General features: G+C 37.8%; 5 protein-coding genes across 6 annotated transcripts; 2 read left to right on the forward strand and 3 right to left on the reverse strand.

The window, feature by feature from the left end:
* The first annotated feature begins 1,318 nt into the window (after positions 1-1,318).
* LOC136419559 (N-acetylglucosamine-6-sulfatase-like) lies at positions 1,319-5,453 on the forward strand. The gene is made up of 10 exons (XM_066406004.1): positions 1,319-1,611; positions 2,271-2,330; positions 2,407-2,613; positions 2,663-2,815; positions 2,871-3,044; positions 3,099-3,294; positions 3,350-3,493; positions 3,547-3,725; positions 3,783-3,899; positions 4,269-5,453. Exons 1-10 carry the CDS (start codon positions 1,462-1,464, stop codon positions 4,413-4,415), a joined length of 1,527 nt encoding a protein of 508 aa, XP_066262101.1. The 5' UTR covers positions 1,319-1,461; the 3' UTR covers positions 4,416-5,453.
* On the reverse strand, positions 5,442-7,070 carry LOC136419567 (D-3-phosphoglycerate dehydrogenase). The gene is made up of 5 exons (XM_066406021.1): positions 6,790-7,070; positions 6,576-6,727; positions 6,299-6,518; positions 5,869-6,001; positions 5,442-5,816 (listed from the first exon to the last, which is right to left on the reverse strand). The coding sequence occupies exons 1-5, from the start codon at positions 6,916-6,918 to the stop codon at positions 5,473-5,475; spliced, it is 978 nt and encodes a 325-aa protein (XP_066262118.1). The 5' UTR covers positions 6,919-7,070; the 3' UTR covers positions 5,442-5,472.
* A 370-nt stretch (positions 7,071-7,440) lies between these two features.
* On the reverse strand, positions 7,441-12,034 carry LOC136419563 (lipase 3-like). The gene is made up of 7 exons (XM_066406017.1): positions 11,830-12,034; positions 11,574-11,778; positions 11,186-11,526; positions 10,564-10,716; positions 8,356-8,440; positions 7,666-7,808; positions 7,441-7,613 (listed from the first exon to the last, which is right to left on the reverse strand). Exons 1-7 carry the CDS (start codon positions 11,995-11,997, stop codon positions 7,458-7,460), a joined length of 1,251 nt encoding a protein of 416 aa, XP_066262114.1. The 5' UTR covers positions 11,998-12,034; the 3' UTR covers positions 7,441-7,457.
* Positions 12,035-12,111: 77 nt separating this feature from the next.
* LOC136419564 (lipase 3-like) lies at positions 12,112-14,025 on the reverse strand. Its single transcript, XM_066406018.1, has 7 exons — positions 13,738-14,025; positions 13,474-13,684; positions 13,076-13,416; positions 12,767-12,919; positions 12,630-12,714; positions 12,429-12,571; positions 12,112-12,376 (listed from the first exon to the last, which is right to left on the reverse strand). The coding sequence occupies exons 1-7, from the start codon at positions 13,894-13,896 to the stop codon at positions 12,221-12,223; spliced, it is 1,248 nt and encodes a 415-aa protein (XP_066262115.1). The 5' UTR covers positions 13,897-14,025; the 3' UTR covers positions 12,112-12,220.
* Positions 14,026-23,834: 9,809 nt separating this feature from the next.
* Positions 23,835-25,822, forward strand: LOC136419268 (protein spaetzle-like). 2 transcript variants are annotated; one of them, XM_066405481.1, is made up of 5 exons: positions 23,835-24,278; positions 24,853-24,973; positions 25,069-25,226; positions 25,276-25,454; positions 25,507-25,822. In XM_066405481.1, exons 1-5 carry the CDS (start codon positions 24,225-24,227, stop codon positions 25,748-25,750), a joined length of 756 nt encoding a protein of 251 aa, XP_066261578.1. In that variant the 5' UTR covers positions 23,835-24,224; the 3' UTR covers positions 25,751-25,822. The 2 variants fall into 2 exon arrangements, with proteins under 2 accessions (XP_066261578.1, XP_066261577.1); XM_066405480.1 differs by having other exon boundaries at positions 23,836-24,278; positions 25,033-25,226.
* Positions 25,823-26,106: the final 284 nt, after the last annotated feature.

Genomic DNA, 26,106 nt, shown 5'->3' on the forward strand with positions numbered 1-26,106 from the left:
TATGCTAGGTATCCTCAAAGCTACTTTAATATAAGAGATAAATCAATTATCAAAAATTGTACCAGTTATAAAATGGCGAATTCGCATAGCTAAATAGTGCGCATCAAATGCGACAAAATGGCCACGTTTCGCATCATCTTTTGTTATTTATGACATTTTAAAACATGCCAGAATGACGTAGTTGCAGATATAGCTATGGGCCGCCATTTTGCCGCATTTGGCTCAAAAATGGAAATATAACTATCGACACCTTTACTACTTTTGTGGATAAAGGAAGATTTCTACAAGAAAACCATTCGCATATATTCCACTATCCCCATTAAAAAAAAAGATAAAACATTTTAAATTTAGACCGCTCATTACGTAGGGAGTTGGCAATACGAATGCGAATTGAGCGGCATTGAGCTTTGTCCCAAATATTCAAGTTGATTCAGTCAGCTGATGAGACGTTATGCAAACTCAAAGGACCGAAATATCATTTGCACAATGTGATCATTGGTCAGTGTTTGACATTTCGGTTGTAAATATGTTCTATAGACGGACACAGCAAGGGCATTCGCGCACAAATAAACATGCACTTTACGACATTTGCAATTGCGTGTTTATGTCTGACGTACGTTAAAAAAATAGGATTGTTGTTTGAAGAAGTCGCGATGTTTTTGTGGGTGCATGAAAGTTTTTTTCCTACGAACGTAGTTTAATGAGGATGAAAGTTTTTTGTAACGGCCCGCAGACTTGTCGAGTAGACAAAAAGAGCCTTAAAATAAGGAAACATTCGAACATAGGGCGACGTAGTATTGTTCTTCTCTGAAATACCATGTTTTAAAATTAAAGAAAAAATAACGATTTTTTTTTGTTTTTCTTATGCGATTCACCCTTATTGTCGTTGATATCCTAAAGCCGTTCCTGGAGCTCTTGTTCACGAACGTGACTAATTGAAAATGCCTAAAAAAGTTCAAATCCAAGTGTCAAACCAAGAGTATCTCCCCATTTCTTTGTAACTAACTGCAAGCTATGTGCTAAGAAAAGAAAGATCGATTCTCTCTGAGCAATATGACTTGCACAATCACATGAATGGAGTAAAATAACCTAAAAAAAAATACCAATTTTCTTTGATTTCCCATTAAAAACTATCATAAAAACAAAAAATCATAGAATTTCGCTACTAAAAATCACGAGTAACCGAGATATGGCCAAACAAGGCGGAATACTGCAGTTTCTAACAGGATTATACTACGACGAATTTAAATGGTGCCTAGATTTCGCAATTTCCCAAAAGTAAGGTTATAATACTATGATTTTTTTTGCAGGGCTCTGGTAAAAAGCATCGGAATTTTCGCTCTCGGGATCAGAATAGCCCAAGAATGCCAGGGAGTTGAGTTAGTACCCTCGCAAGTCTAGTTCTATGTTTAATTAGTTTTAATAGATGTGGTATCCTAAGGAAAATTAAAGGTGGTCAAAATGAGGTGCCAGTGTATTATTTATTTTACTATAGTGCTCCTGGGGCTGGTTTTATATCCCGTTTTCGCCAAGCCCCCAAGCGGCGAACGTGCCTCACCTAATTTCATCTACATCTTAACTGATGATCAGGATTTAATGTTGAATGGCTTGGTGAGTATGAATGAAGAATGTGGCTCTTTAAAAATCATTAGTCTATGCAAAAATGTGTACAAATTTCCTGAGTTTTGAGTATTTCAATCTTGGATTGCCTGGTAATGCAGATTGGGTTAGTCAAGACAACATTTGTAAGAGTTTGCAGCATTGAAGTCAATGTGCTCAGCTTTTTGAATTTCTGGTATTTTGCCAGATAGATAATTTCAATAGTAATGGAGATTTGGTGAATACTCTGCTTTGACTTCATTGTTGAGATGAAAATTGTTGTTCTGACAAAATTACCAGAGGCTTGAAAACTGGACCCTCTAGCCAAAAATTTTGAAAGAATATAGAAAACTTAAATGTATTGTGTGCCATAGTGCAAACATGTATCTGCTTCAGTCTCCTGATTGGAAATACTACCATAGAGCTATAGTAGAAACCAGTAGTCACTTTGTTAAATATGCAGCCCCTTGATTAAAATCTCGATAGGGGGTTTGGCAATAAATGTGCAGCAGTTTATCAGGTATAAGTAAAATAATTATTCAGTAGGTCTCAGTTAGTACTTAGAAAAAATCTACTGGATGAGATTTTATTATTTTGGGATCAAGTTTCCTCATCTTATTTATACTTAGAACTTCTCTCTTTTAAAGTTATTAAAGAGAATTCCATTGCAGATTGCCATGAAAAAGTCCTTGAGCCTAATTGGAGATCGAGGAAAGTTCTTTGAACATGCGGTAAGCCAGAACATTATTACATTGAAATCCCACCCACATCAGACAATTTTTTTGAAACATTAAAATCGCCTTTCAGTATGTTAACACCCCTCTATGTTGCCCCAGCCGCAGCTCCATATTAACAGGCAAGTACCCCCACAACATGGGGGTGGTCAACAACTCCCTATCAGGCAACTGCTCAAGCTTGTACTGGCAAAAGTACCATGAGCCTCATTCCGTGGCTGCGATTTTGAAAAACAGGGCCAATTATACTACTTTCTATGCTGGGAAATATTTAAATCAGGTTGCTGGAATTTCCTCCTGTTAATTGTAAAACTTATTGTTTATTGTAGTATGGTTCTCGATTTACTGGGGGCACTGCTCATGTCCCTAAAGGGTATGATTGGTGGGTGGGCTTGAAAGGCAATTCTAAGTATTACAACTATACACTGTCCATTAATGGGACCAATTTACCAGTTAAGAACTTGTATTTGACAGATTTGCTGGTAAGAGTTGCAGCTAGAAGAAAGGAAATTTATTTATGCAATTGATGAATTGTAGGCCAATTACAGCTTAGCCTTCCTGAATCAAAGGTTTATCGAAAATTCACCATTTTTCATGATGGTGGCCCCTCCTGCCAGCCATTCACCATTTATTCCGCCAAAGCGCTACGCTAATAAGTTCCCAGGGGCAAGTGTGGTAAAGAATCCTTCTTTTAACCACACCCCACATAACGTAGGTAATCTCCATGATAAGTATTCCCATTTGTCTAATTTGTGAATTTAACAGAAACATTGGATTGTGAAGATGCCCCCCAAGCGCCTTCCCAATAACATAACGATACTAAATCAGATTCACAGAAGGAGGTTGCAGACTCTTCTTGCAGTGGATGATTTAGTGGAGCGCATAGTGCTGCAATTGAAAAAGTTAAAGATATTCCATAAAACTTACTTTATTATCAACTCAGATAATGGATTCCATATCGGTAATGGCTTTGGAATGATTTGGAGAAGCTATCAAATTAAAAGTGTGGATTTCAGGCCAGTTTGGACAGCCTTGGGATAAGAGGCAGCCCTACGAGGCAGACACTCGAGTTCCACTGTTGATAAGCGGCCCGGGAGTAGGTAAAAAGATCCTTGAACCTCATCCTGTGTCATCGGTGGACATGGCACCTACAATATTGGGTTTGATTGAATCAATTTTCACATAGATTTTTGAATGTATATGGGTGTCGTAGATTTGGCGGGGATTAAGCCACCGCATCATATGGACGGCAAAAGCTTTAAGAAGCAACTATTGAATAAGAGGAATAACATTGGTTACAAATTCGTCTTCATGGAGTATTGGGGCGAGGGGGCAGCTACGGATAAATCGGTGGACAAAAGTTGCCCTTGGGGGTTCGACACCAATGTAACAGTATGTTTTCCTTTTTTGAGGACTGCGTGAGTTTTATCCACGAGTACTTCTCTATAGGAGTGTAGTTCTAATCAATGGTGCAAATGCCAGGATAGCCGCAATAACACTTACACCTGCGTGGTGGAATTTAAAGACGAACTACGCTTCAAATTTTGCCGGTTTGCAGATAGAGAGGTAAGAATAAGCAAAACCATTCGTCTCCTTCAAGTCATCTGAATTGCAACAGCGCCTTAGTTTTTTTTATTACACCTGTTGCTCAGCATCTAACCATATGACTCAATTGAGCATTGTTAAAACTTTTATGCAACGTTGCCAAACCTAGAAAAAATCAGGTTAGTTCAGATTAGAAGAAACTGGATTTATTTCGAAGTTTGTGCTTGTGTATGATTGACTTGAGGTGGACTGCATTGCTGAGAGTTAGTAATCTCAAAACTGGCCTTCGGAGTGCTTCAGTGGATTACGCACAAAATGTAACGTTTGGAAGATATGAAGCGAGTTGTGAGACGAGAAAAATTCATCTGTTTATGTCTTCTATGTTTTCAGCGGTTTGTAGAGGCCTACAATCTCTTCCTCGATCCCTACGAATTGAAGAATGTTTACCCCAGAATGAACTCGAAACAGGTTCGATATTACAACAACGTCTTGAACAAGTTCAAGAAGTGCTCGGGTAGGTCTTGTAAAAAATTATGAAAATAATAGGCGTTCACGTCCCATCCCTTCAGGCGTGTAACGGGACTTTTCTGCCTAATTCAGGCTGTCATTGTACGATCTAGTAGATGTGTAGACGCATTCATTAATTGAATTTATTCGCAGCTTGTAGACTGATAAACGCTTTAATTTGAAGTATTGTGGTGTACAAAAAAAGTATTAAGATTGTGGTTGCTGGAGGTCCATGTGCCTTGCTTGGTGATGATGTACGTAAAAGTTTTATTTACCAGATTTAATTTACCCCCTAACACCGTCCACATAAAGTAATTTTTCATTTACTGAGCCACTCATCAGTATTGTCGGCATTTAACTTATTATAACGTAATAGTAGGTATTAATAACTATTATTCCATAATCTTAGATAATAATGATAATAATCATCAGGTATGGTCACTGGCAATAATAGGTTATATAGATTTTAATGTAACAGATGAAACGAGACATTTAAGGTTTGTGATTGTAGTTGTAATAGGCACTAGAGAGATCTGCTATAACGCTTTACAATATTATTATTCCACGGTAGAAAAATTTAGGGTATCTCTGTATTTGTTAGAATGTCGATGAGAGTTATTACAGATTTAACAAGTTTACCGATCTACAATTCAGAACGTCGATGGTTGCATACATCATCAAAATGGTGACGATCCAGATATACATATATATGTATACACTACATATATACTATATGTATAATACATGTATCTGTTTGTAGCAGAAAGTCCGCGAATTAATAAGAAACTGAATCCTAATATTGATAGAAAAATATGTCTCCAATTCGAGGGAGAACTGAATAAGTTACTTTACCATGTTTCCCGAGACCTCTCAATTATACTTGAATGGAGTGCTACTGTGGAATGGTCCTCGATACTTATAAGAACATCATAACTTACCTAATATGAACTTTATAGTATTTTTGGATTTATTATATTAAACTGTATTTAATGTGAATATAATATTTATTACTAAAACGTTATGGAGTCTGTACTAAGTAACTGATAAATAAACGAATTTTTATCTCCTCCCACGTTTATTAAATATCCTACAAAACGTTTCGATTGATAACACCAGCAGTAGAAGTATATTCCTTACTCTTCCCAGTCAACGCAATTATCTGCTCAGACACCTCCACGGCTACCCTAACTTGCGCCTCCCCGGTACTGGCCCCCAAATGCGGGGTGGCCACTACCTTACTATGCCCGATAATCTCCAGTGTTACAGGATCTGTAGGAGGCTCCTGTTCGTATACATCAATCCCTGCACCTCCGCACTGGCCAGATACAAGGGCAGCTAAAAGGTCTTTCTCGCTGATGATCCCTCCTCGAGCCACATTAATTATGCGGACGCCCTTTTTGCATTTTGAGAAAACGGTTGCGTTTATTAGATCTGGAATTTTTTTCGTTTTTAGTAGAGAATAATTAGAGAAGTGTGCAAGTACTTCTGGTCGCAGGAATTAGAGGTGTGTGGACGGTGATGTAGTCTGCAAGAGGCCAGATGGCTTCAAGTTGGAGGTATTCAACGTTGAATTGTTTGGCCTCTTCGGGGGTTACAATAGGGTCAAAGCCGATTGTCTGAGGTTTTGAGGAAAAATTTAGTAAAATTAAATAAATAAATAAAACATAATAATGAAACATAGAATAAACTAAACCAATATAATTTTTTGACAAAATGGTGATGGCCAGAAGGGTCATATGTCATCAGCTCCACAGAAACTTTGTGGTTGACTATGACGTCACAATAACCCTTTGGTCTAAGAGGCATAGCTTAGTTTCTTTTTTTACTTCGAGAGAATTTCAGGGTGCGATTTGGATGGGAAGCTTGAAAAATATCTCTTAGCTGCTGCAAGCAGGCAGCGTCAAAAGTCTCACCCTCATGCCCCAGGCTTGCATCCTCAAAGCAACTTCCTTGCCTATCCTTCCCAACCCTATGATGGCCAGAGTTTTCCCTGCAAGTTCATGTCCCGTGTATAGTTTCCTGTCCCATTTGCCTGCCTTCAAAGATTGGCATGCGGCAGCTACATTGCGGGCCAAGTTCGTGATTAACGAGCACGTTAATTCGCAAGCACTTATGGCATTTCCTCCGGGAGTACTATTTTATGGTAACAGAATGAGGGTAAGCTGATAAGTAATGTATGGCTAAAATTACTTTAAAACTAAGACTTTGTTGGCTGAGGCTGCATTGACGTCAATGTTGTCCACTCCAGCTCCAGCCCTTCCGATTACCTTCAGTCGCTTTCCTGCCTGGATTACTTCAGAGGTGACTTTGGTGTCTGAGCGCACAATGATTGCGTCATAATTCTACAAAAGTTACATTGTAAACACCTGTGCACTTGGGTATTTTTATATGTAGATGTTTTTACTCCAATTTCCTCAATTAGTTTCTCCTTGCTCAACTTGAATTTACAGTCAACCTCAATATCAAATTGCTTCAGCAGATCCACACAGGCCTTATCCACGGCATCGGCAACTAGCACCTTCTTGATATCCATTTTTTTGCGAATTTTTCAATAATTGAGCACTGTCCGTACGCTCTCTCTACCTTTTGCTGATATGAAATTCAACTGTCGCCGTGAAGATTATATTAACCGCACGACCTTTGGGTTCGGTGGCACTGATGCGTTTGCCTACAGGCTGGTGGTATCGAGTCGATTAACTTGTTTACAGTGACGGAATAAAAGCGAATATACACACACTTACGTTTTAACGAAATAATCGTGTGTTTTCGTGTGATAACAGACCCCCTGTGGAGCAAATAGTTGATGAAGTGTTGCAACTATGAAAAACAAACTGATTGCGAGGAGTTGATAATTCGTGCGATAATAAGGTGACATTGCGTCACTTTCTGTGAGCAACTTTAGATTGCTTAAAGTGAAAACAAGATAATATGCCGCTAGAATTATCGTAATATTTCATTATTTTTCGAAAAGATCCACTTTCCAAACTTCGCTCCTCGATATCTCGAAAACCGCCAAGGCCAATTATTGTTGGAAGAAAATGAGTCATGCATACTTTGAGGTCAACACTTTATCTAACTCGTATACTTCTTTATAACACTTAAAACTCTATCATACAGCATCGTCTTAACGTCCTTGGCTGCAACGAAGTCCAAATGATTGAAATATTCATACTCAATGAGGTACGCGTCTACCACGGTTGGTAATTGGTTCAGAAGCTTCTCGACGTCCTAAAATACCAATCTCGGTCGTTTTTTTCCTGTAATAATGATGTTTTTTTACCGAAATTGCAGCAAAATAGTCATTTTTGCCATAATAAACTGCAACTTGAGCTGTAATTTTCTTTGGGTCATACGTAGGTGGCTCAGACGTTCCGTAATGCTCCTTGTTCCCCGATGTTCCGTAATCATATTGCCTGAACGAAGCTATAAATACACGTTATAATGACTAATATTTCCTTCTTAAAAGTGCAGTGGCGTATCAAACAAGGATACAATAGGATAAAATTTAATAAAGTTTAGTGTTATTAAAAAAATAATAACTATTTGAATGCATGTTACGCCACTGAATTGTGTTCTCTTTAAAAGCCACAAGATTCCTTTAAAATCAGAGAAATTTACAATTTCCTTCTTGAAAGCACAGTTGCACAGCAAATATAAATACAAAGGAAACTTGCTAAAATTTAATTTCACGTTCTAGTTTAAAAAAATCGTAACTCTCTTTGACTGTATGCTACGCCACTGAATGTTGAATTGTTTAAGAGCCACAAGATTCCTTTATAATTGGTGAAATTTACAATGCGCTCCTTGAAAGCGCAGTGACGTATCAGATATAGATGTAAAAGGATATTATGGGAATCTTATATTCTCATATTTAAAAAATTATAACTCTCAATAGATGATACACCGTGATTTTCTATCTTTTAAAAGCTCTAAAATTGCTTTATAATTAGCGTACAAACTCTGAGCAAACCTGTAGATATTTCTTGTCCATAATGGAGCAGCTGCTTCATCGAAAATCCTGCAGGCTTGTCTGAGAGCAGCACTAACATAAAATCCTGCAAACAAAATGTTTCTAGAAACTGACACACATTAACCCATCTTGTCCCAAGCATCGAAAAATTAAACAAAACGAATTTTTTGTTTGTAAATATTTATTTTGTTACATTTAAGAATACATTACATATGTCAAAAAAAACTAGAAAAAAATTATGTACAAAAAAAAATACTGGTGCGTAAACGAACCATTGGGAATATATATGAAATACTGTTTTGGGACACATAAGGATACTACTAATAATTTTAACGAAAATTTATACCATAATGTTACAATCTTACACAAAATAACTAAAATTGAATTATTTTGTACATAAAACTTTATTTCATATAAAAAACAGCATAATATTTCATGGTGCATTAACGCACCACTGGTAACAGACGGTCATCAGTAGACCAATAATGTTGAATATGTGGTAATGAATGGTAACCAGAAAAAAGTAAAATTCCTATAAAATTTAAAAATTCGTTTTTTGATAATAAAAATTCATGGTGGTTATTGTCTTGAGCATATTTTACCGAAAAATTTAAAACCAAGTCAATCACTTCATCATCAAAAAACATAAAAAATATTTCAAGGGGAGTTTTCCCCGAGAGCTTATTTTTTAGTTTCTCGCGTGATTGAAATTCATCAGATATAGGTGCGTGAGTATATTCAATTTGACCTTTCCTCCATTTGACTGTAGAAGCAAGCCTTTCATTTGCCGAAAGCAAACGTCTCCTTTTGGACTCCCAAAGTTTCATCATCCGATGAATCCCATTGAGCTTCATTGGTCAACAAAGTACAGGACTGATTCGTACACGACTGATTTGTATATTCCGGTAGATGTAATTCGAAAGTTCCAACTATATCAGTTGGTTCCTCAAACTCTTGTAGATTATTTTCATCGTTTATATTTTCCTCATCGGTCAAAGTATCCACGTCGGGTGGAATATAAACAGCGTCAATATGTTCTGAAAATATTATCTTTTCTTACTTTTAGCTTAAATTCGCAAAAAACTGAATATTACCATATTGCATCTAATACATACATATAAAAATATGTAAATACAAGTAATACTTACGACTTTCATCATTATTCTGCAAATCCGTCACGATCTCCTCCAAGGCTGCTTCTAATTCTTTTTGAGTAAAATACTTCGAAAACGACATATGGATTTTTTTTATTGTAATTAAATATCAAATGAACGGACTACAGCTTATATGGCGCTGAACCGATACAAAAAAAACACTGGATGAATACACGGTCACTCAACAAAACTACACTGTATAGTTACTGAAATTCTAATAGGCACCTGGGTTATAGAGAGATGTGAGTTTTGTTCGCTTAGAGAGACTCAAACCAACTAATTCGTTTTTTCTTCATCGTGAGATCATAGCCACAAAAAAGAGTATTGAGTCAATAAAAATCCAAATGATTTTCTCATGAGGATCAGTTTTCAAACCTATAAATTGATTGGAACTTTATGCCTATATCAACATTATCGGTAATTACCTTATTTAGTCTAAGCAATAATTTGGGTAGATTTTGTGAGTAATGACATTATTTAGTCTGAGCAATAAATTGGGCAGATAGATGGGTTTATTTATTCTAGAATAGTGTTGGGTATTTTCCCAACACAAGAAACAAATAAATACTAAACAATACACTAATCGGCGACTATTCACTCTGAATGCACACACTTTTCGAAAATTGCAATAACTTGATTTTATTTCATAGATAAAACCAGTGGTGCGTTTAGGCACCGGTATTATTTACACAAAATAAGTGATAATTTATATGACAATTCAAATGCACTTTTTCTACTATGTAATCTACATATTATAGACTTATCAAAAAAGATTATACTTTGCAAAAATAAATTACCTTACTATATTTGAATCACTTCAACATTTGACACAAAATTATGCAGCGTTTTCCATGACTCTAAGATGTCATAATTTTTTTGTTTTAAAACAAAAATCAACAGTATGTACGATACTAAGTTCTATAATCTAATAGTAATAAAATTTCTAAATAGGTATGAAAGAATATATATTGGATTTAGCAAAAAAAAATCATAAAATGTGTGGTTCGATAATGCACCACTGGGACAAAATGGGTTAAGCAAATTGCCATGATACCGTGTCTAACTCATCAGGATCATATCCCATTACTAACCCAATGACGCCTGAGCATATTTCGTCGAAACCATCAATGGTACAGATTTTGATGAGAAGTTGGGATACTGATTCGATGTAAGGAAGTCCATAAAAGTGAAGATTATCCATGAAACTCTATATAAAGATGGAATTTAATGAATTAAATTCTTTTTTTTATTAATGAACAAAGTCATAAGTTTATGACTGGAAAAATTATTGGCAGAAAGGATTTGTGGTCACTGTTCGGATCGAGCCATGGTTCAAATTTAGCATTGAATGCTACGTAGCATTTAATCTTGCATTTTTGGCATGCACCCTTAATCCCGTAGGCGAAAGCGGCAGCCGCACGGGGCTGTTAGAAAATCCCTTTTCCATGACTATGGACCATATACAAAAAAAAAAAAAATGCCGACCCGATTGGGAAGCGAACCCATATAGCTATCAGAACGGAAATTCGGCTTTTTCTCGTTGCAGATTTCTACATAATCACTTTTATAATAATCGACTAGGCTAAGTCCTTGATACTTTCTTGGTACAGTGGTGGAAAATGAGTTTTAACAGAAAACAATTCTCAAAGGTACGTAGAGAAATTCGTGTTAGTTACCTCAATCTCGGACATGTACTTCACCAGAAACAACGGAATGGGGCTTTGAACTCCGCCCATATACCCAATAGGGCTCAGCAAGACTACCACCTCCACCATGTCATTATATTCAGGACGCGTTGACAACAGAGCCATGGAGGCTGATGTACCCTCTGAGAAGCCCACCAGAGTCAAATTTGCCACACCAGTATTGTTAAGAGTAAAATCGATAGACGCAGAAACATCGTATATTCCCTTTTCGTGGAAACTAAAATCCCAAAAGGCCTTTTCGGAACTGTTCAACGTCTGATGGTTCATGGACCATCTGGTTCCTCTGGGATTCATTATCCATACATCGTAACCTAGAAGGAGAACTAGTACTTGATACCAGTTTCATTTGAGTGTTTACCTTGGTCATATAAAAGCAGGGCTAAGGAGACATTGGGCCCTTGGTTAACATAATCTATTGAAGATGCCAAAAGGGGTGGCACTAGGAGGACTACGGAACTGTTGTTATTTTTGGATGGAATTCTGTGTATTTCAAGGATAAATCCATCTTCAGTAATAATTGGATGCGACTCAAAGGGATAGCCATATTTGCTTAAAAAGGCAGACTGAAAGGGGTTTCTATAATTGAATGTTTAAGGATAAAAATGCGTACTTACAATATTCAAAAAAGCATCTTCAGGTAAGGATAAATTGATAACACTATCTTCAAATGTGGTTCTGAAATTTTTCATAAACTTTGCTAGTTGTACATCGCGGTTTTCGTCTATTTTTGCCCAGCTTAAGCTGATGAGAAATGTAACTAGAACAGGTGTCAGGTTCTTCATATCTTTGCACTTATTAATGGACTCAATCGCACAGCTTATAAGCAGTAAAATTACTGGTTATTTTCAATCTGCGCTCATCCTTTTAAAAGAGGAAAAGTGAAGTACGACGTCGAAAAACTTTGATTATTTTTGTATTTTTTGCGAATACAATAGTTACGATAAAGATAAGGAATGTTTGTCTGAAAGGATTTTATTGTAATAATCGATAATAACGATTAAAGTCTCATTTAGCGTATTTTTGTATAACACTCAGAACTCTATCATAGAGTAAAGTTTTTACGTCTTTGGCGCCGATGAAGTCTAAATGGCTGAATTTCTCAAATTCAACGAGGAATGAATCCGCGACATTTGGCAACTCCCCAAGAAGCTTCTCCGCATCCTAAGCAACAATATATTACTACATGTTTTTGCGATTTATTGATTTTTTTTACCTCAACTGCAACAAAAAAGTCGTTTTTCGAATAGTACGCAGCCACTGGGGCTGTTATGTTAGCAGGATTGTAAGACGGAGGTTCTGATGTTCCGTAATGTTCCAAGTTTTCCTCTGATCCATAGTCGTATTGCCTAAACGTAGCTGTAAAAAATCGTATATGAACATTTCAAGGATCTTTCTCAAATCAGTTTCAACTTACCGTTAACAATTTCCTGCCCAAAGTGAATTAACTGTCTGGCTGAAACCCCGCTTGGTTTGTCCGATATCAAGACCACCAACCATTCCTAGATAGACATTTTTAATTGTGATTTCCTGATTCTTTTGAAAGTAGCTTACTAAATCATGCTGATCCTCATCAAATCCCACAAACCAGTCCGTGACACTGGCACATATAGTGTCGAAGCCCTCGATGGTACAAATACCGACAAGCAGCTCTCCTATCCATTTCGAGTAAGCAATGCCGTAGAGGTGGATGTATTCTGCCAAAGCCTAAGATAACACAAAAATTCATTATTGAAAATGGCAATAAAGCACCGTTCTTTTGTTTAACAATCACTATCACGTGACGTTAGCAATTAAACAGTGCCGCCATGTTGGTAAGGCCCTTTTAAATTTCATGATTATCCACGAAATGAAACCACGTACCTTTAGCTCTGTAATATAGTGAGTCAGTACCACTACAATGGGACTGCTTACTCCCCCCATATACCCAACGGGACTTAGCAGCACTATCAATTCTAATTTTTCGTTGTATTCCGACCTAGTAGCTGGTAGTACCATAGAAGCGGCGGTGCCTTCAGAATATCCCACTGTTGTCACTTTTTTTACCCCTGTGGTCTCGATGATATAGTCAATAGAGGCTGCCATGTCGTAATATCCCTTTTCATGGAAGCTAAAATCCCAAAATTCCTTTTGAGTATGGTTTAAAGTTTCATGTTTCATGGAGTATCTGGTGCCTCGTGGGTTTAGGAGCCAAATATCGTAATCTGAAAAGGAATTCGCTGAAAATTCCTGAGACAAGTTTTGTGATTAAGGGTATCTACCTAAGTCGTAAAGAAGCAAGGCCAAGGACGCATTAGGCCCATGACTGACCCAATCAATGGAAGAACAAAACAAGGGAGGAATCATGAAAACTGCTGGTTTGGGCGAGTCCCCGTCAGTAGCAGGAATTCGGTGCAATTCCAATATATACCCGTCTTCGGTTGTAACTTGATGGGACTCAAATGGGTATCCATATTTGTCCAGAAATTCTGACTGAAACACGCTTTACTAGAAAGCTTTAATAGTGGTCAATATCTTATACTTACAATGTTTAAAAAAACATTTTCAGGAAGCTGCAACTTGCTAACAGCTTCATGTAGACTCGTTTGGAAATTATGGAACAATTGTGCCAGTTGAGGATCTTCAGCTCCAAGGGAGTTAGAGCCTAAGGAGATTAAAAATAGAGCGGCTGTTAGAAACTTCATGGCTTTGCAAGTGTCAGGAAACTAATCACTCAATCACTTCGAATTATTTAACGAGTTTTTATTCTAAATGTTTTAGTAATTTATTGTTTAATAGTGATTTTTGTGATATAAATCTGAAGTATCCTTACAAGGCTGCACGAACAGGTGTGCACTAAATAATGAGAGTGTTTTTCATTCTCTACGAAAAATAAGCTGATTTAAGTTCAGTTAAGTGGGTTTTTCGCAAAAACCTCGTCAAAAGATAAACCCCGCGGAACAAGTAACGAGACGGAAAGCTAGTTTGTAAGGGCCCCCGCTTTGTGGAAATCGTCGGAGAGACAGACGGAGCATATGCAGTACCCGGTTTAATTAGGGAAAATGGTCCCGGATTGCGAGATCTGCGGATTCGTCGATACCGCAGAATACTACATTTTTCAATGCCCGTTATTCGAAGAGCAGTGACACATGCTACAAGAATGCGTGGACAATCTAACTAACAAATCCCTCATCAACGGGATGCTGGAGGACTAAATAAAGTGGTATCGCTGTAGCAGATGCGATGGTTAACGAAAAGAAACATGGCACTCAAAAGGGACAATAACCCCGGGCCTAAAAGCAATTAATAGCCGAATCCCCAAACCCCTAGCCATTGGCGTTTTATCCCCCGGGGAAAGTTCCGGGTCGTTGCAGGATATAGGAAAAGGAAACCTGAAGTTTTTAGTGGGTAGGTGCCCCGGCGAACTTCACAGTCTCCGGTTACCAGAATACCAGATCTGACTGCTTAGAAAATTTTTCTTGAGACAAAAAAGAAGTATTCAGTTTATGGGGGGCAAAGTCAGGACGGCGAACTTTCCTGGTCGGCAGTGGTTAACAATTCCGCCCAGGGCGCTAGATTTGCTAAGGCCGGCCTTGAGAACATGCCGCTTTGCTTCGACAGTTCTCTTAAATAGATATGGGAGGATAGATAGTGACTAAATCTTATCAATAGGGGGAGACCATAATTGCAGTATATCAAGAACGCTCTTTACCATGGAGGCCCCAAGGCAGCCTACTGGGACCATTATTTTTCCTAGTTTAAATTTATGGTATTTCGGATTTGGCATGTACGATGTACCATCACTAACTGATGACACGAGTTCCTTAATCTCGAGGGCGGACTCGCCAGGGGATGATTTAACACGAAAACTTTCGGTGTCTTATTAGATCCGGAAAAATTCTTTACAGCAAAAGAACGCATTTTTGTAAAGCGTTTTAGCAGAGACTCGAGCGATTTGAATAATCCATGGAATGCCTGATAGCCGTAGGAATGTATTAAAAAATCTTGAACTACTAACGGTCCAGCCACATACATTCAGGAAAGTAAATTGTTCTTTTCTTCATATGATATTATTGAGTGAATTGGCCCCAATTTGACTACCGATGTAGTATGAATCTGGTCCATTTAATTGCTGCATTCAATAATTGTACATAACGAGCTGCCAGTATGTCTAAAAGCAAGGTTGAATATTAGCCATGATGAGAAAGCTGTGTATAATCTTTAGCTTGATACGAACAGGGCCGGCCTTAGGAAGTCTGGTGTTCTCTACGAAATTTTCAATTACCGCCCCCCTTACCCGATAGAAAGTCCGGCACCCTAGTCCCCCCACCTATAAAGTCTGTTCTGTGTATGGTACCATACCGTTTATAGGAGTTTTTTTCATTTAATACAAAAAATAATTTACTCTTTTTTTTGTATATTCTTTTCTCGCCGAGGCAAACAGTATGGTCAGTAGTGTAATTATATGTTCGTATGAACTTTTTTCTTAAAATCGTCAGTAGATTCACTCTGAATTTTTGGTATATTTTTGTGAAACACTCTGTCTAAATTTACAGGCCAATTTAGGTTTTCTTGGTACCTGTTCAGGCACCCATTGATTTTTTGAGGGATCTAAATATCAAAGGACGAGCTTTATTGCAACCATAAAAGTGACTGGCCCTTCGTGCTCTTTAAATGTCCTTAAGTCTTAAAGGAATTGGTACCACCATGCAGTAAGGTTTTGTATATTTTCAGTTAGCTTCCTTCTACAGCCGGTCACGTTTCCAGCTGAAGTTAAATTCGTTTTTCCAAATTTAGACCCTTTAAAAAAATTAACAAGTTACCTAAAGAATCAGTTTCGTCTTTAAACTGCGTTGTGCGAGTGAAGCTGAAACAAAGAAGTAAAGCATAATTTGCCTGTAGATTTATATAGTTACCGACATGGAAACGTGGAAAAAAATGTGTATCTGGATGTCAGTGATGATTTTTGTAAGTATCTTTCGTGATTTTACCTCATTCTTACAGATCAATTCGATTAGCACAGATCTCTGTCATCAGGTACTACTTGATGACTGTTTAGTATTTTTAGTTTTATTATTATTTGTTTTTTTTAATTATAATTAAGTATGTTAGTGTATCCCGATGCTGCATCAGCCGTTTACGTCGGGAATCACATCAATTTCATTATTGGCCAAACATCCGAGTTTAATTGCTGACCGCTTCGCTGGCAATAACTATAAGGAATCATTGTCCAGTAATCTAAGCCGTTAGGCGCTAAGGTGACTCATGGCTGAGTAGCCAAAATTGCCATGCTTATCAAGGGTACGCTTATTAACAGCGTATAGACAGTTTATTTTTTAATCCCCGTTGAAATATGATTATGTAAATCAATATACTTTGAGAATTTGAACCGATAAGTTGTGGCTGGTACTGAAGCCAGCTATGTTGTTTTAATTCTAAAATACCCCAGGTATTTAACATGGTCCTTCGAGCCGGATTCAAAAAATTTGGTTACTAGAAAAATAATTAAATAAGTTTGGAAGAAGTTTATAAGTGCACGGCGGCAGAAGTGAAGTACGGGTTGCAAATAAAATACCCAAGTGTCCAGTTTGTGTGGTCCAACATCGGCCTTGCAGCACAGAAACCAGAAGTAGAAGACAAAGGGTGAAGTTCCTGAGTGAGTAATTCTCTTCCTTTTTACATTTGTTCTCCAAACATTTTTTCCCTCATTGTGTATTTCATTATTGCCTCATTGCGATTAATAATCATAGTTGTTCATTTATAAAGGTATATAATGGACGGATTTAAAAGGCAAAGAGGTTCTGTAAAGTCTAGTTTAACCTATTTTTCAAAGTATATTGACCAGAATTTTTATGATAATGCAAGTATATCGCAGCAATTAATCATAGAATTAGAAACTCGCATTAATAATATTGAGGTCAGTTTGTTGCAAAAGTTTACCGAAATCCAAGACAATATTGAGTCAGCATGTGAATCAGCTGAGTTAGAAAAGGAATACGAAGAAAGGGCAGACTTTGAAAATAGGTACTACTCCGTGATTTCTTTAGCAAAAAAGTACTTGGATGAAATCAAAACCGACAATGAGGACGGTAAAGACTCCTCGAAAAGCTCGCAGAAGTCCGTTAATTTAAACACTGCGAAGGCTGTAAAGCTTCCAGATATAAATTTACCTATATTTGACGGATCTTTGCAAAATTGGCTTGAATTCAGGGACACTTTTGAATCTCTGATTCACAAGAATGAAGCATTATCAGATATTCAGCGTTTTCATTATTTAAGAGCCTCTGTGTGCAATGAGCCCCTCCAGATAGTAGCAAGTGTAGAATTTTCTTCGGACAATTATACTACTGCATGGGAATTAGTAGGAAAACGCTACAATAAAGATAAATTGCTGACTCATAATCACATTAAAAACGTCTTTAATGTAGAAACCATTAGTAAAGAGTCCGCCAAAGATATGCGTATGATGTTAACTAATGTAACTAAAAATATGCGCGCATTAAACAAGATGGGCTTGCCTACAGCATCTTGGGATGTACCAATGGTGTACCTGTTAAGTACAAAATTAGATAAAGGCACGACTAGGGAATGGGAATCATTCAAATCAAAGTCAAAGGTATATCCTTCGTTAGAAGATTTCAAATTATTCTTGAGTGACAAAGCGGAATTTCTCGAAAATATGGAACCAAGTCGTACGGAAAGGCAGCAAGCTGGAAAATTCAGAAGTTTAACTGCGATAGATGATGACGTAAAACAATTCGAAACAACGAACGTTAAATTACCAAAGTGTGCATGTTGCGAAGGTGATCACTACATACAATCATGTCCCTCTTTTTTAAAAACGCCTGTTGAAAAACGGGGCCAGAGAATCATGTCTTTAAAATTATGTTTAAATTGTTTAAGACCTGGTCATTTTAATAAGAATTGTCGAAAGCCAACGTGCAAACAATGTCACAAGAAGCATAATACGCTACTACATGTTGACAAAAATAATACACGAAACCTTTGCGATAATGGCCAAGAATCAAATATTGGCACTGAAGGTGCATCCTCATTGGTAGTAAATAGCAAAGAACTAGTTAATAATTCGGCTAATTGTGACATAAGTGAGGTTTTGCTATCGACAGCGCACGTTTATATTTTGGATCGGTTTAACAATAAGCATACTATTCGTGTGATTTTAGACAGTGGTTCTCAGTCGAGTTTTATTACTGAGAGGGCCTGCGACAAACTGCAATTGTTCAAGGAAAAATTTAGGGTATCTCTCAATGGAATAAATAATTCATTTTCGACGATAAACTATAAATGTAACACACAAATATTCTCAAAATCGAATGAATTTTCCTTAAAGGTGTCGTGTTTTGTTATTCCAAGAATAACAGGGCCATTGCCCGCGGCGCCGATAAACATTAACCATCTAAAGATTCCCATCAACTGTAAGTTAGCCGATCCTGAATTTTTTAAGCCTCAAGAAATTGACATGCTAATAGGCTCGGACTTATTTTGGGAAGTGTTGTGTGAAGAAAAGTGTTATTTAGGGAATAAATTACCGATCCTAAAAAATACAAGGCTTGGCTGGATTGTAACTGGTCCTGTAGGCAAGGAAAATAAAACAGAAGTTGTAAATTGCAATTTTAGTAGCACCGAGACTAGTCTTGAGCAGCAAATTCATGAAGGTTTAAAAAGGTTTTGGGAAATAGAAAATATTAATGAAGTCAAAAGGGGGTTGTCAGAAGAAGAGTTGGCGTGCGAAGAGCACTTCAAAAAAAATACGACGCGGTGTGAAGATGGCTCGTTCGTAGTTAGATTACCCCTAAAATTGGAAGTTTCAAAATTAGGTAGTTCTTTTGAGCATGCAAAAAGGAGATTTCTAAACCTTGAACGAAAGATGTGTTCAAATGAGCAATATAAAAATTTATATCATGATTTTATTAAAGAATACATAAAATTAAGACATATGACTAAAGACACCAGCCTGGACGAATCGTTATCAGACCATTATTTTATGTGCCATCATGGGGTGTATCGCGCTGATGCGATTACTACCAATCTACGTGTAGTATTTGATGCATCACTTCCAAGCAGCACAGGGTTTTCCTTGAACAATATTCAGATGGCTGGGCCTACCATTCAGCAAGATCTATTCTCAATCCTTATTCGATTTAGACAACATAGGTGCGTTGTATCTGCCGATTGCACAAAAATGTATAGGTCCGTGTGGGTCCATCCAGATGAAAGGCCACTGCAACGCATTCTATGGCGATTTAGCCCTGAAGAGCCACTGCATTGCTATCAATTAAAAACATTAACATATGGTACCACCTCAGCGTCTTTCCTAGCTATTCGGTGTCTTTTCCAGCTTGCTCTTGAAATCCAAAACACCTATCCGGACATAGCCGAAGTAATCAAAAACGACTTTTACGTAGATGATCTCCTCACGGGAGCCAATACTGTAGAAGAGGCAAGACGAATATGCAATTTAGTATTTAAGACCCTTAAACAAGGTTGTTTCGTGTTGCGCAAGTTTTGTGCCAATGATGGCAGTATTTTAGACGGAATCCCTAATGATGATTCGTTGACAAAAATTGTCGAATTCGGGGAAAACGATGCAAAGAAAACGCTTGGTCTGATTTGGAGCCCTATTCACGACATACTAATGTACAAGGTAAAGGACTTAATTCATTGTGGAAAAATCACAAAACGATTAATATTATCCGAAAGCTCCAAAATTTTTGACCCGTTAGGCCTTATAAGTCCATGCGTAATTATTATTAAGATTCTTCTCCAGGGTCTCTGGTTAGAAAAGCTATCATGGGATGATCCAGTTCCCCGTGATATCGCTATGGCATGGACTACCTTCGCTGCGGAGTTGAGGTTTCTAAATGAACTTAAGATAGGTCGTCATGCAATTGGTGAAAATGCAAAATCAATTGAGATGCATTGTTTTTCGGACAGTTCTGAAAGGGCATATGGGGCCTGCATTTATCTCAGGTCTTTAAACGAAATTGGCGAAACAAATGTATGTCTTTTAGCATCAAAGGTTAAGGTTGCACCTCTGCAAACGGTAACTTTGCCACGGCTAGAACTTTGCGGAGCCTTGGTAGCATCGAGACTTGCAAAAAAGATTTCCCAGGCGCTGAGATTGAAATTGGAAAAAATATGTTTCTGGACGGATTCGACGATTGTATTAGGCTGGATAAAAACGGCCCCAAACAAACTAAAAACATTTGTAGGTAACAGAGTTGCCGAAATTCAAGAAACTACCAGTAGCGATACTTGGAGGCATGTTCCAAGTCAACTTAACCCAGCGGATTATTTATCGAGAGGATTAAGGTGTTCTGAGATCAAGAACGTAGATATGTGGTGGAATGGTCCACGATTTTTATGCTTGCCCGAAACTGAATGGCCAAAAACTCCTGGAAAAAGCGATGAATTGCCTGATTTGCGTAAGACTAGAACCTACTGTGCAAAAAGCACATTACAAGGAGGAGGTAATTACGTCGTCGAAAGATTTTCTAATCTATTGAAGTTAAAGCGGATACTCGCATTATTACACAGATTTGCACACAATTGTCGCAAGGGTTCAGGTAAGCGAAGGTATGGTCCATTATCAAAAGGTGAAATTGAACATGCCTTTAAAATGTTGATAAAGCAAGTACAAGAAAGTTCCTTTAATGAGGAGTTCGAGAGTATAAAGGAGAACAAAATAAAGTCCTCATCAAAAATTATTAGTCTGAAACCCTTTATTGATGAATTTGGATTGTTAAGGGTGGGTGGCAGATTAACGAATGCAAAATTTAGCTTCGAAAAGAAACACCCGTTAATCCTGCCTAGACGACATCATCTCTCTAATTTAATATTTACTCATGAGCACATAAAGTTATACCACTGTGGTCCACAGCATTTATTGGCCTCCATACGGGAATCATATTGGCCATTGGCAGGTCGGTCCTTAGCCAAACAAATCGTGCACAAATGCTTAAGATGCTTTAGATACAATCCCAAAATGCTAAGGCCTATTATGGGTGATTTACCCGAACAACGGGTAACCCCTAACCATCCGTTTGATGTTATAGGGGTGGATTATGCAGGTCCATTTTTGCTAAAAAGTCGGTCTGGTCGTGGTGCCAAACTTTCGAAGTCATATATTAGTCTCTTTATTTGTTTTCTAACAAAGGCGGTTCATTTGGAATTGGTTACTGATCTCAGTAAAGAATCCTTTATACTATCGCTACGTAGATTTGCTGCGCGAAGGGGTAAACCCTCTGTAGTGTACTCCGACAATGGTACAAATTTCGTGGCGGCGCACTCAGAATTAAAGGATCTGGGACAGTTTATTATACAAAACAATGACGAGCTGACTTCAAAATTATGCAATGAAGGGATAGAATGGCATTTTATTCCACCTCAATCACCCCATTTTGGTGGGCTTTGGGAGGCAGGTGTTAAAAGTATGAAATTCCATTTAAAACGAGTGGTTAGTAGTACCCCATTAACATTCGAACATTTTTATACCCTGTTATCAGAGGTAGAGGCAATAATGAATTCACGTCCCCTTTCTCCATTGTCCTCTGATCCCGAGGATCTCACTCCGCTAACCCCGGGGCATCTTCTCATCGGACGTCAGCTAAACTCTTGGTTAAGTGCAGACCTAAAGAGTTTGCCTACCAATCGGCTGTCGTTGTATCAGCACCTGCAGCAATTAAGACAGCATATTTGGAGCAGATGGAGCAAGGAATATGTTGCAGAACTTCAACAGCGAATCAAGTGGAGGCAGAACTATGACAGTTTGACCGAGGGTTCGCTAGTATTAGTGAAGGATGACAATGCACCCCCTATGAGGTGGAAATTAGGAAAAATCGTGGAAGTGTTCCGCGGAAAAGACGGGGTAGCGCGTGTAGCGTATATAAAGACTCAATCTGGGGTCATAAAGCGTTGCTTTTCAAAAATTTGTCCGTTGCCAGTAGACTAATTAATTTATTTGTGTCCATAGATGTTAAAAGTCTGCGCTTTCAAGGCGGGCGGCATGTTTAGTATTTTTAGTTTTATTATTATTTGTTTTTTTTAATTATAATTAAGTATGTTAGTGTATCCCGATGCTGCATCAGCCGTTTACGTCGGGAATCACATCAATTTCATTATTGGCCAAACATCCGAGTTTAATTGCTGACCGCTTCGCTGGCAATAACTATAAGGAATCATTGTCCAGTAATCTAAGCCGTTAGGCGCTAAGGTGACTCATGGCTGAGTAGCCAAAATTGCCATGCTTATCAAGGGTACGCTTATTAACAGCGTATAGACAGTTTATTTTTTAATCCCCGTTGAAATATGATTATGTAAATCAATATACTTTGAGAATTTGAACCGATAAGTTGTGGCTGGTACTGAAGCCAGCTATGTTGTTTTAATTCTAAAATACCCCAGGTATTTAACAATGACTTTAAGAATTTAAATTCTCAGAGAAATTGGCAATCCATTATCGCAATGCCAATCTTAACACTAAAAGTATACAGTTCTTCGTCGCAATAGTCGTAAATCAACCCACAAAATATGCACAGATTTGCGCTTTACGTGGAGGCTGACACCTATCCCCATAACATAGTCAAACGAGTCTTGGAAGAAAACCGGGCACTAAAAATGATTTTTGGCAAAGATGAGATAAAACCGCTAAATAATGCTATCCCAACCAAGAGTATTTGCAATTAGAATTTATGGGTTATTTATTATTTAGCGTACATATATCTGATTGCCTAAAGTCACATGTCCGATAAGTAAACATGCCCAAGTTAAACAGGTTTTGCTGTATTTAAAAATAGGATTTCGGCCTTCTAAAACTGGTCTACATCTTTGAAAACGTTAATTGTTCCAAATATTATTTAAAAAATCTCATTGATGAAGTCATTTCTTTTAAGAAAAGTCCTTTGAGATGTTTTTACCAAACGCTCCCCGTATACGTCCGGCCATTCTAAAGCTACGCAAGTGGTAATGTTACACAGTGGGGCGAAATCTAGATCATAAGGAAAAATATTTTTTCATTTTTAACGTTTTCGGATTAAACGAGTATTTAAATGAACAAGTTCGTTTTTGATCATCTTTGATGAGGTTCAGTCCGAAGCGGTGTCTTTAACAAAAATCATAATAATTTTGGGTGGGAAATCTAGTGCAATACAGCTTTATATGGGGTGTTATTTATGCACATGGCCGATCTACAAGGGGTGATTCTTTAAGTAATTCTAAGACGAAAAGTATATAAGCATAGGCCCGGTAATGCTTCGTTTTCAAGATATACTTTATTCGAAAATTGTGAGAGATAAGTATAGGGGCCTCTAAAGGGAAATAGGAGAAGCAAATTAAAAAAATACATATGGATATGTATAGGGTGTCCTGACGAGAAAGTAGGGTTCTGGCGTACTATAAGCATGAAGAAAATGAGATTAAAAATTCCTAAATTAAAATTCACATTCATCTTCGTTTTCCTCGCGATTAAATTATCTATTTCTTTATTTTCTCTGTCCTGCGTTCTGAACCTTTCCTTCTCCTCCCTTAGCAAGCCCCTCTCCCCAAATAAAGAAATTCCACGCCTAACACGCGCAACCTCTTATAACAATAATAAAACAAAGTCTAGGAATCATTGCACTGTTGATGGGTAAGTAATCATTTAATTAACATTCTCATCAGCGTTCAGTGCAAAGTCGACGCCATCACCAGTATATCCGCGCCAAGAGAGAGTGCGGTAGTACCGTCACATTGTCCGGCGCTGACCGTTGACTGACCGTTTTATTACACGCCTTGAGTTTACTATACCCACTTACTCAGCGAGAAGTAACTATTTGTTGGATTCCAAAAACAGGTCAGATTACCCAAAAATATACTGGAAGTGCCTATTGCTGAAGAAGGAGCATCGTCGTTTTCTCTGGCGCCGCAGATAAAAGTGAATAGCGCAAAGGTGAAAGATGGTAAAAGTTGGTTCTAATTGGTTCTATAAACGGAAGAGTGAACATTGTGCGTTTCGGAGTGGAGATTTTCGACTATAATGTCCAGTGGATGGTCTATGATCGCAGTTGGGATTGGCATTGTTTGCTTTCTGGTAACTTGCCATTTTTTCTAATTTTGTTTTAACTCGCTAAAGCATTCGAGATATTCTAATAATCTACAAAATTAATATTAATTGATAAATTTAGTAGATTATTACACACTCGTGAACAGCACCAGCCTTGGGAGGGGGGCAAGGTTGGGCGACGGCGCTGTGTGGCATTCCAAGGAGAGCGGACTTTCCTGGTCGGCGGTTTTTCTTGGGGGTAGAGGGACCGTGATAAAAAAATTCGTACAGAGCACCAGACTTCCTAAGGCCGGTCCTGATCGTGATCATTGTATTACGCAACCCAAAAGCGTGCATAATTAATGTTACTTAGATTAATATCATACATCATTATTGTTTCTCTGAGGAAAGACATTAATCTGCAATTAAGCATCGTGCTAATTCTACGAATATCGCGGAACCCCTTTCAACTTAACAATAACCACAACAATATCATTAGACGATTTTGAATAATTATAAATAACTAAATGTTCAGAATTGCTGTTAACTGACTGCTAAAAGACCACCAAAAGCAAGATATGCTTTAGTAAATGATTAAGCTTTACGATTATGTTTCTTTCAGGTCCAAAATTGCGTCGGAGAAAAGGCTCCTGTAAAAGTTGCTGATAATTCAACAAAAGCCAACTTCGACGAATATGTGAACAGGAGCAAACCGAGGATCTTATCTCATCCACCAAAAGGAGGTAGGTTTGAGCAAAATACTTAGAAAGCTGTGAGATTCCAGTTTATTTTCTCTTTGTAGATTTTTATGGTAGAGAGCAGGAAATTTTCTTCCCAGACTCTCTGCTAAGTGATCGTATGGACGTTATTTCTAGGAGTCCCAAGTGCGCTGGAGACCTGCCCTATTGTGAAGAGGCGGAGGCTTATCCTTACTCTCACATCAAAAGGATTCTTCAGGGAAATCTGGCGTTGAGGTCCTTGTTCGGGACAGATGAGGTGAGCAAATGCAAGAAATGAAAGGTTGGATAAAATGATTTTTTTTAAGGCTCCTCCGGAAATAGCAAACAGGTTGGGCGATGAGGACGAGACGTTTGTCTGTCGTTCAATCAAAAAAACGATTTTTCCGAAAATGGGCGAGACTAAAAATAATAAATGGAAGTTCATCATCAATCAGGATGATGAAAATGGTTTCGTCCAGGGTATTCAGGTGGAATTATGCAGAAAGTTAGTGGCAACCACTGCGTTTCGAAACTCGTCTAACATTCTTTGATTTTAGTCCAGACAAGCCCTGTGATATTCCTGGCAGCCTGTCTATGGATTCTGGCTATAGCACATCCTGTCGTCAGAAATATGTCTACAGGAGACTATTTACATTAGATAACACCGGAGAACCTGTATCAGACTCCTTTAAAATGCCTTCAGCTTGTTGTTGCGCCTACAAGCAGAGTTACGAGTTTATGAGCCGACTTGGAAAGGGCATTAGTGCTACGACTCACCAAACTAACCACTCTACACCATAAACTTCTAATTTGTATAGTTTATCCCCATAGTTTCGTTACCATAGGTTAAGTTTTGATACGTTAAAAAATAATAAAGATAGACTTAATTTGTAAATGGGTCGTATTTCTTTACCACTGATATTTCTATGTCATATACTAAAATTTTGACATCTTTAGAGGTAACAAAACCTAAGTGGTTGAAGTTTTTATTGTCATCAAGTGACTGTCCGCTATATTAGGTACAACAGATAAGAGAATTTCTACGCTCTAAAAAATTTAAAAAGGTCATCGTTTGGAAATACAAATGGCTCAATATCGCCAATTTGAGACTTAAATAAACAGTGGCAAAAAAGTTATTAGCCGCATACTATGCGACT

The sequence above is a fragment of the Euwallacea similis genome, chromosome 2 (assembly GCF_039881205.1).
Source record: "Euwallacea similis isolate ESF13 chromosome 2, ESF131.1, whole genome shotgun sequence".
Classification (NCBI taxonomy): Eukaryota; Metazoa; Arthropoda; class Insecta; order Coleoptera; family Curculionidae; genus Euwallacea; species Euwallacea similis.

What these genes read in the sequence shown, in the direction of transcription:
- LOC136419563 (XM_066406017.1), bottom strand. Translation starts at nt 11,997, where the DNA reads ATGAAGAACCTGACACCTGTTCTAGTTACATTTCTCATCAGCTTAAGC. An exon ending in ATCCTGATGAGTTAGACACG is followed by an intron (nt 8,441 to 10,563) that starts GTATCATGGCAA and finishes TTTTGTTTGCAG; the next exon opens with GATTTTATGTTAGTGCTGCT. An exon ending in TGGACAAGAAATATCTACAG is followed by an intron (nt 7,809 to 8,355) that starts GTTTGCTCAGAG and finishes GTGTATTTATAG; the next exon opens with CTTCGTTCAGGCAATATGAT.
- LOC136419268 (XM_066405480.1), top strand. Translation starts at nt 24,225, where the DNA reads ATGTCCAGTGGATGGTCTATGATCGCAGTTGGGATTGGCATTGTTTGC. An exon ending in ATCTCATCCACCAAAAGGAG is followed by an intron (nt 24,974 to 25,032) that starts GTAGGTTTGAGC and finishes TTCTCTTTGTAG; the next exon opens with ATTTTTATGGTAGAGAGCAG. An exon ending in CCTTGTTCGGGACAGATGAG is followed by an intron (nt 25,227 to 25,275) that starts GTGAGCAAATGC and finishes ATTTTTTTTAAG; the next exon opens with GCTCCTCCGGAAATAGCAAA.
- LOC136419559 (XM_066406004.1), top strand. Translation starts at nt 1,462, where the DNA reads ATGAGGTGCCAGTGTATTATTTATTTTACTATAGTGCTCCTGGGGCTG. An exon ending in CTGGGAAATATTTAAATCAG is followed by an intron (nt 2,614 to 2,662) that starts GTTGCTGGAATT and finishes TGTTTATTGTAG; the next exon opens with TATGGTTCTCGATTTACTGG. An exon ending in AGATAATGGATTCCATATCG is followed by an intron (nt 3,295 to 3,349) that starts GTAATGGCTTTG and finishes TGTGGATTTCAG; the next exon opens with GCCAGTTTGGACAGCCTTGG.
- LOC136419564 (XM_066406018.1), bottom strand. Translation starts at nt 13,896, where the DNA reads ATGAAGTTTCTAACAGCCGCTCTATTTTTAATCTCCTTAGGCTCTAAC. An exon ending in AAAATGTTTTTTTAAACATT is followed by an intron (nt 13,685 to 13,737) that starts GTAAGTATAAGA and finishes AGCGTGTTTCAG; the next exon opens with TCAGAATTTCTGGACAAATA. An exon ending in TGGGCAGGAAATTGTTAACG is followed by an intron (nt 12,572 to 12,629) that starts GTAAGTTGAAAC and finishes GATTTTTTACAG; the next exon opens with CTACGTTTAGGCAATACGAC.
- LOC136419567 (XM_066406021.1), bottom strand. Translation starts at nt 6,918, where the DNA reads ATGGATATCAAGAAGGTGCTAGTTGCCGATGCCGTGGATAAGGCCTGT. An exon ending in AACAAAGTCTTAGTTTTAAA is followed by an intron (nt 6,519 to 6,575) that starts GTAATTTTAGCC and finishes ACCATAAAATAG; the next exon opens with TACTCCCGGAGGAAATGCCA. An exon ending in TCTAATTCCTGCGACCAGAA is followed by an intron (nt 5,817 to 5,868) that starts GTACTTGCACAC and finishes AAAAAATTCCAG; the next exon opens with ATCTAATAAACGCAACCGTT.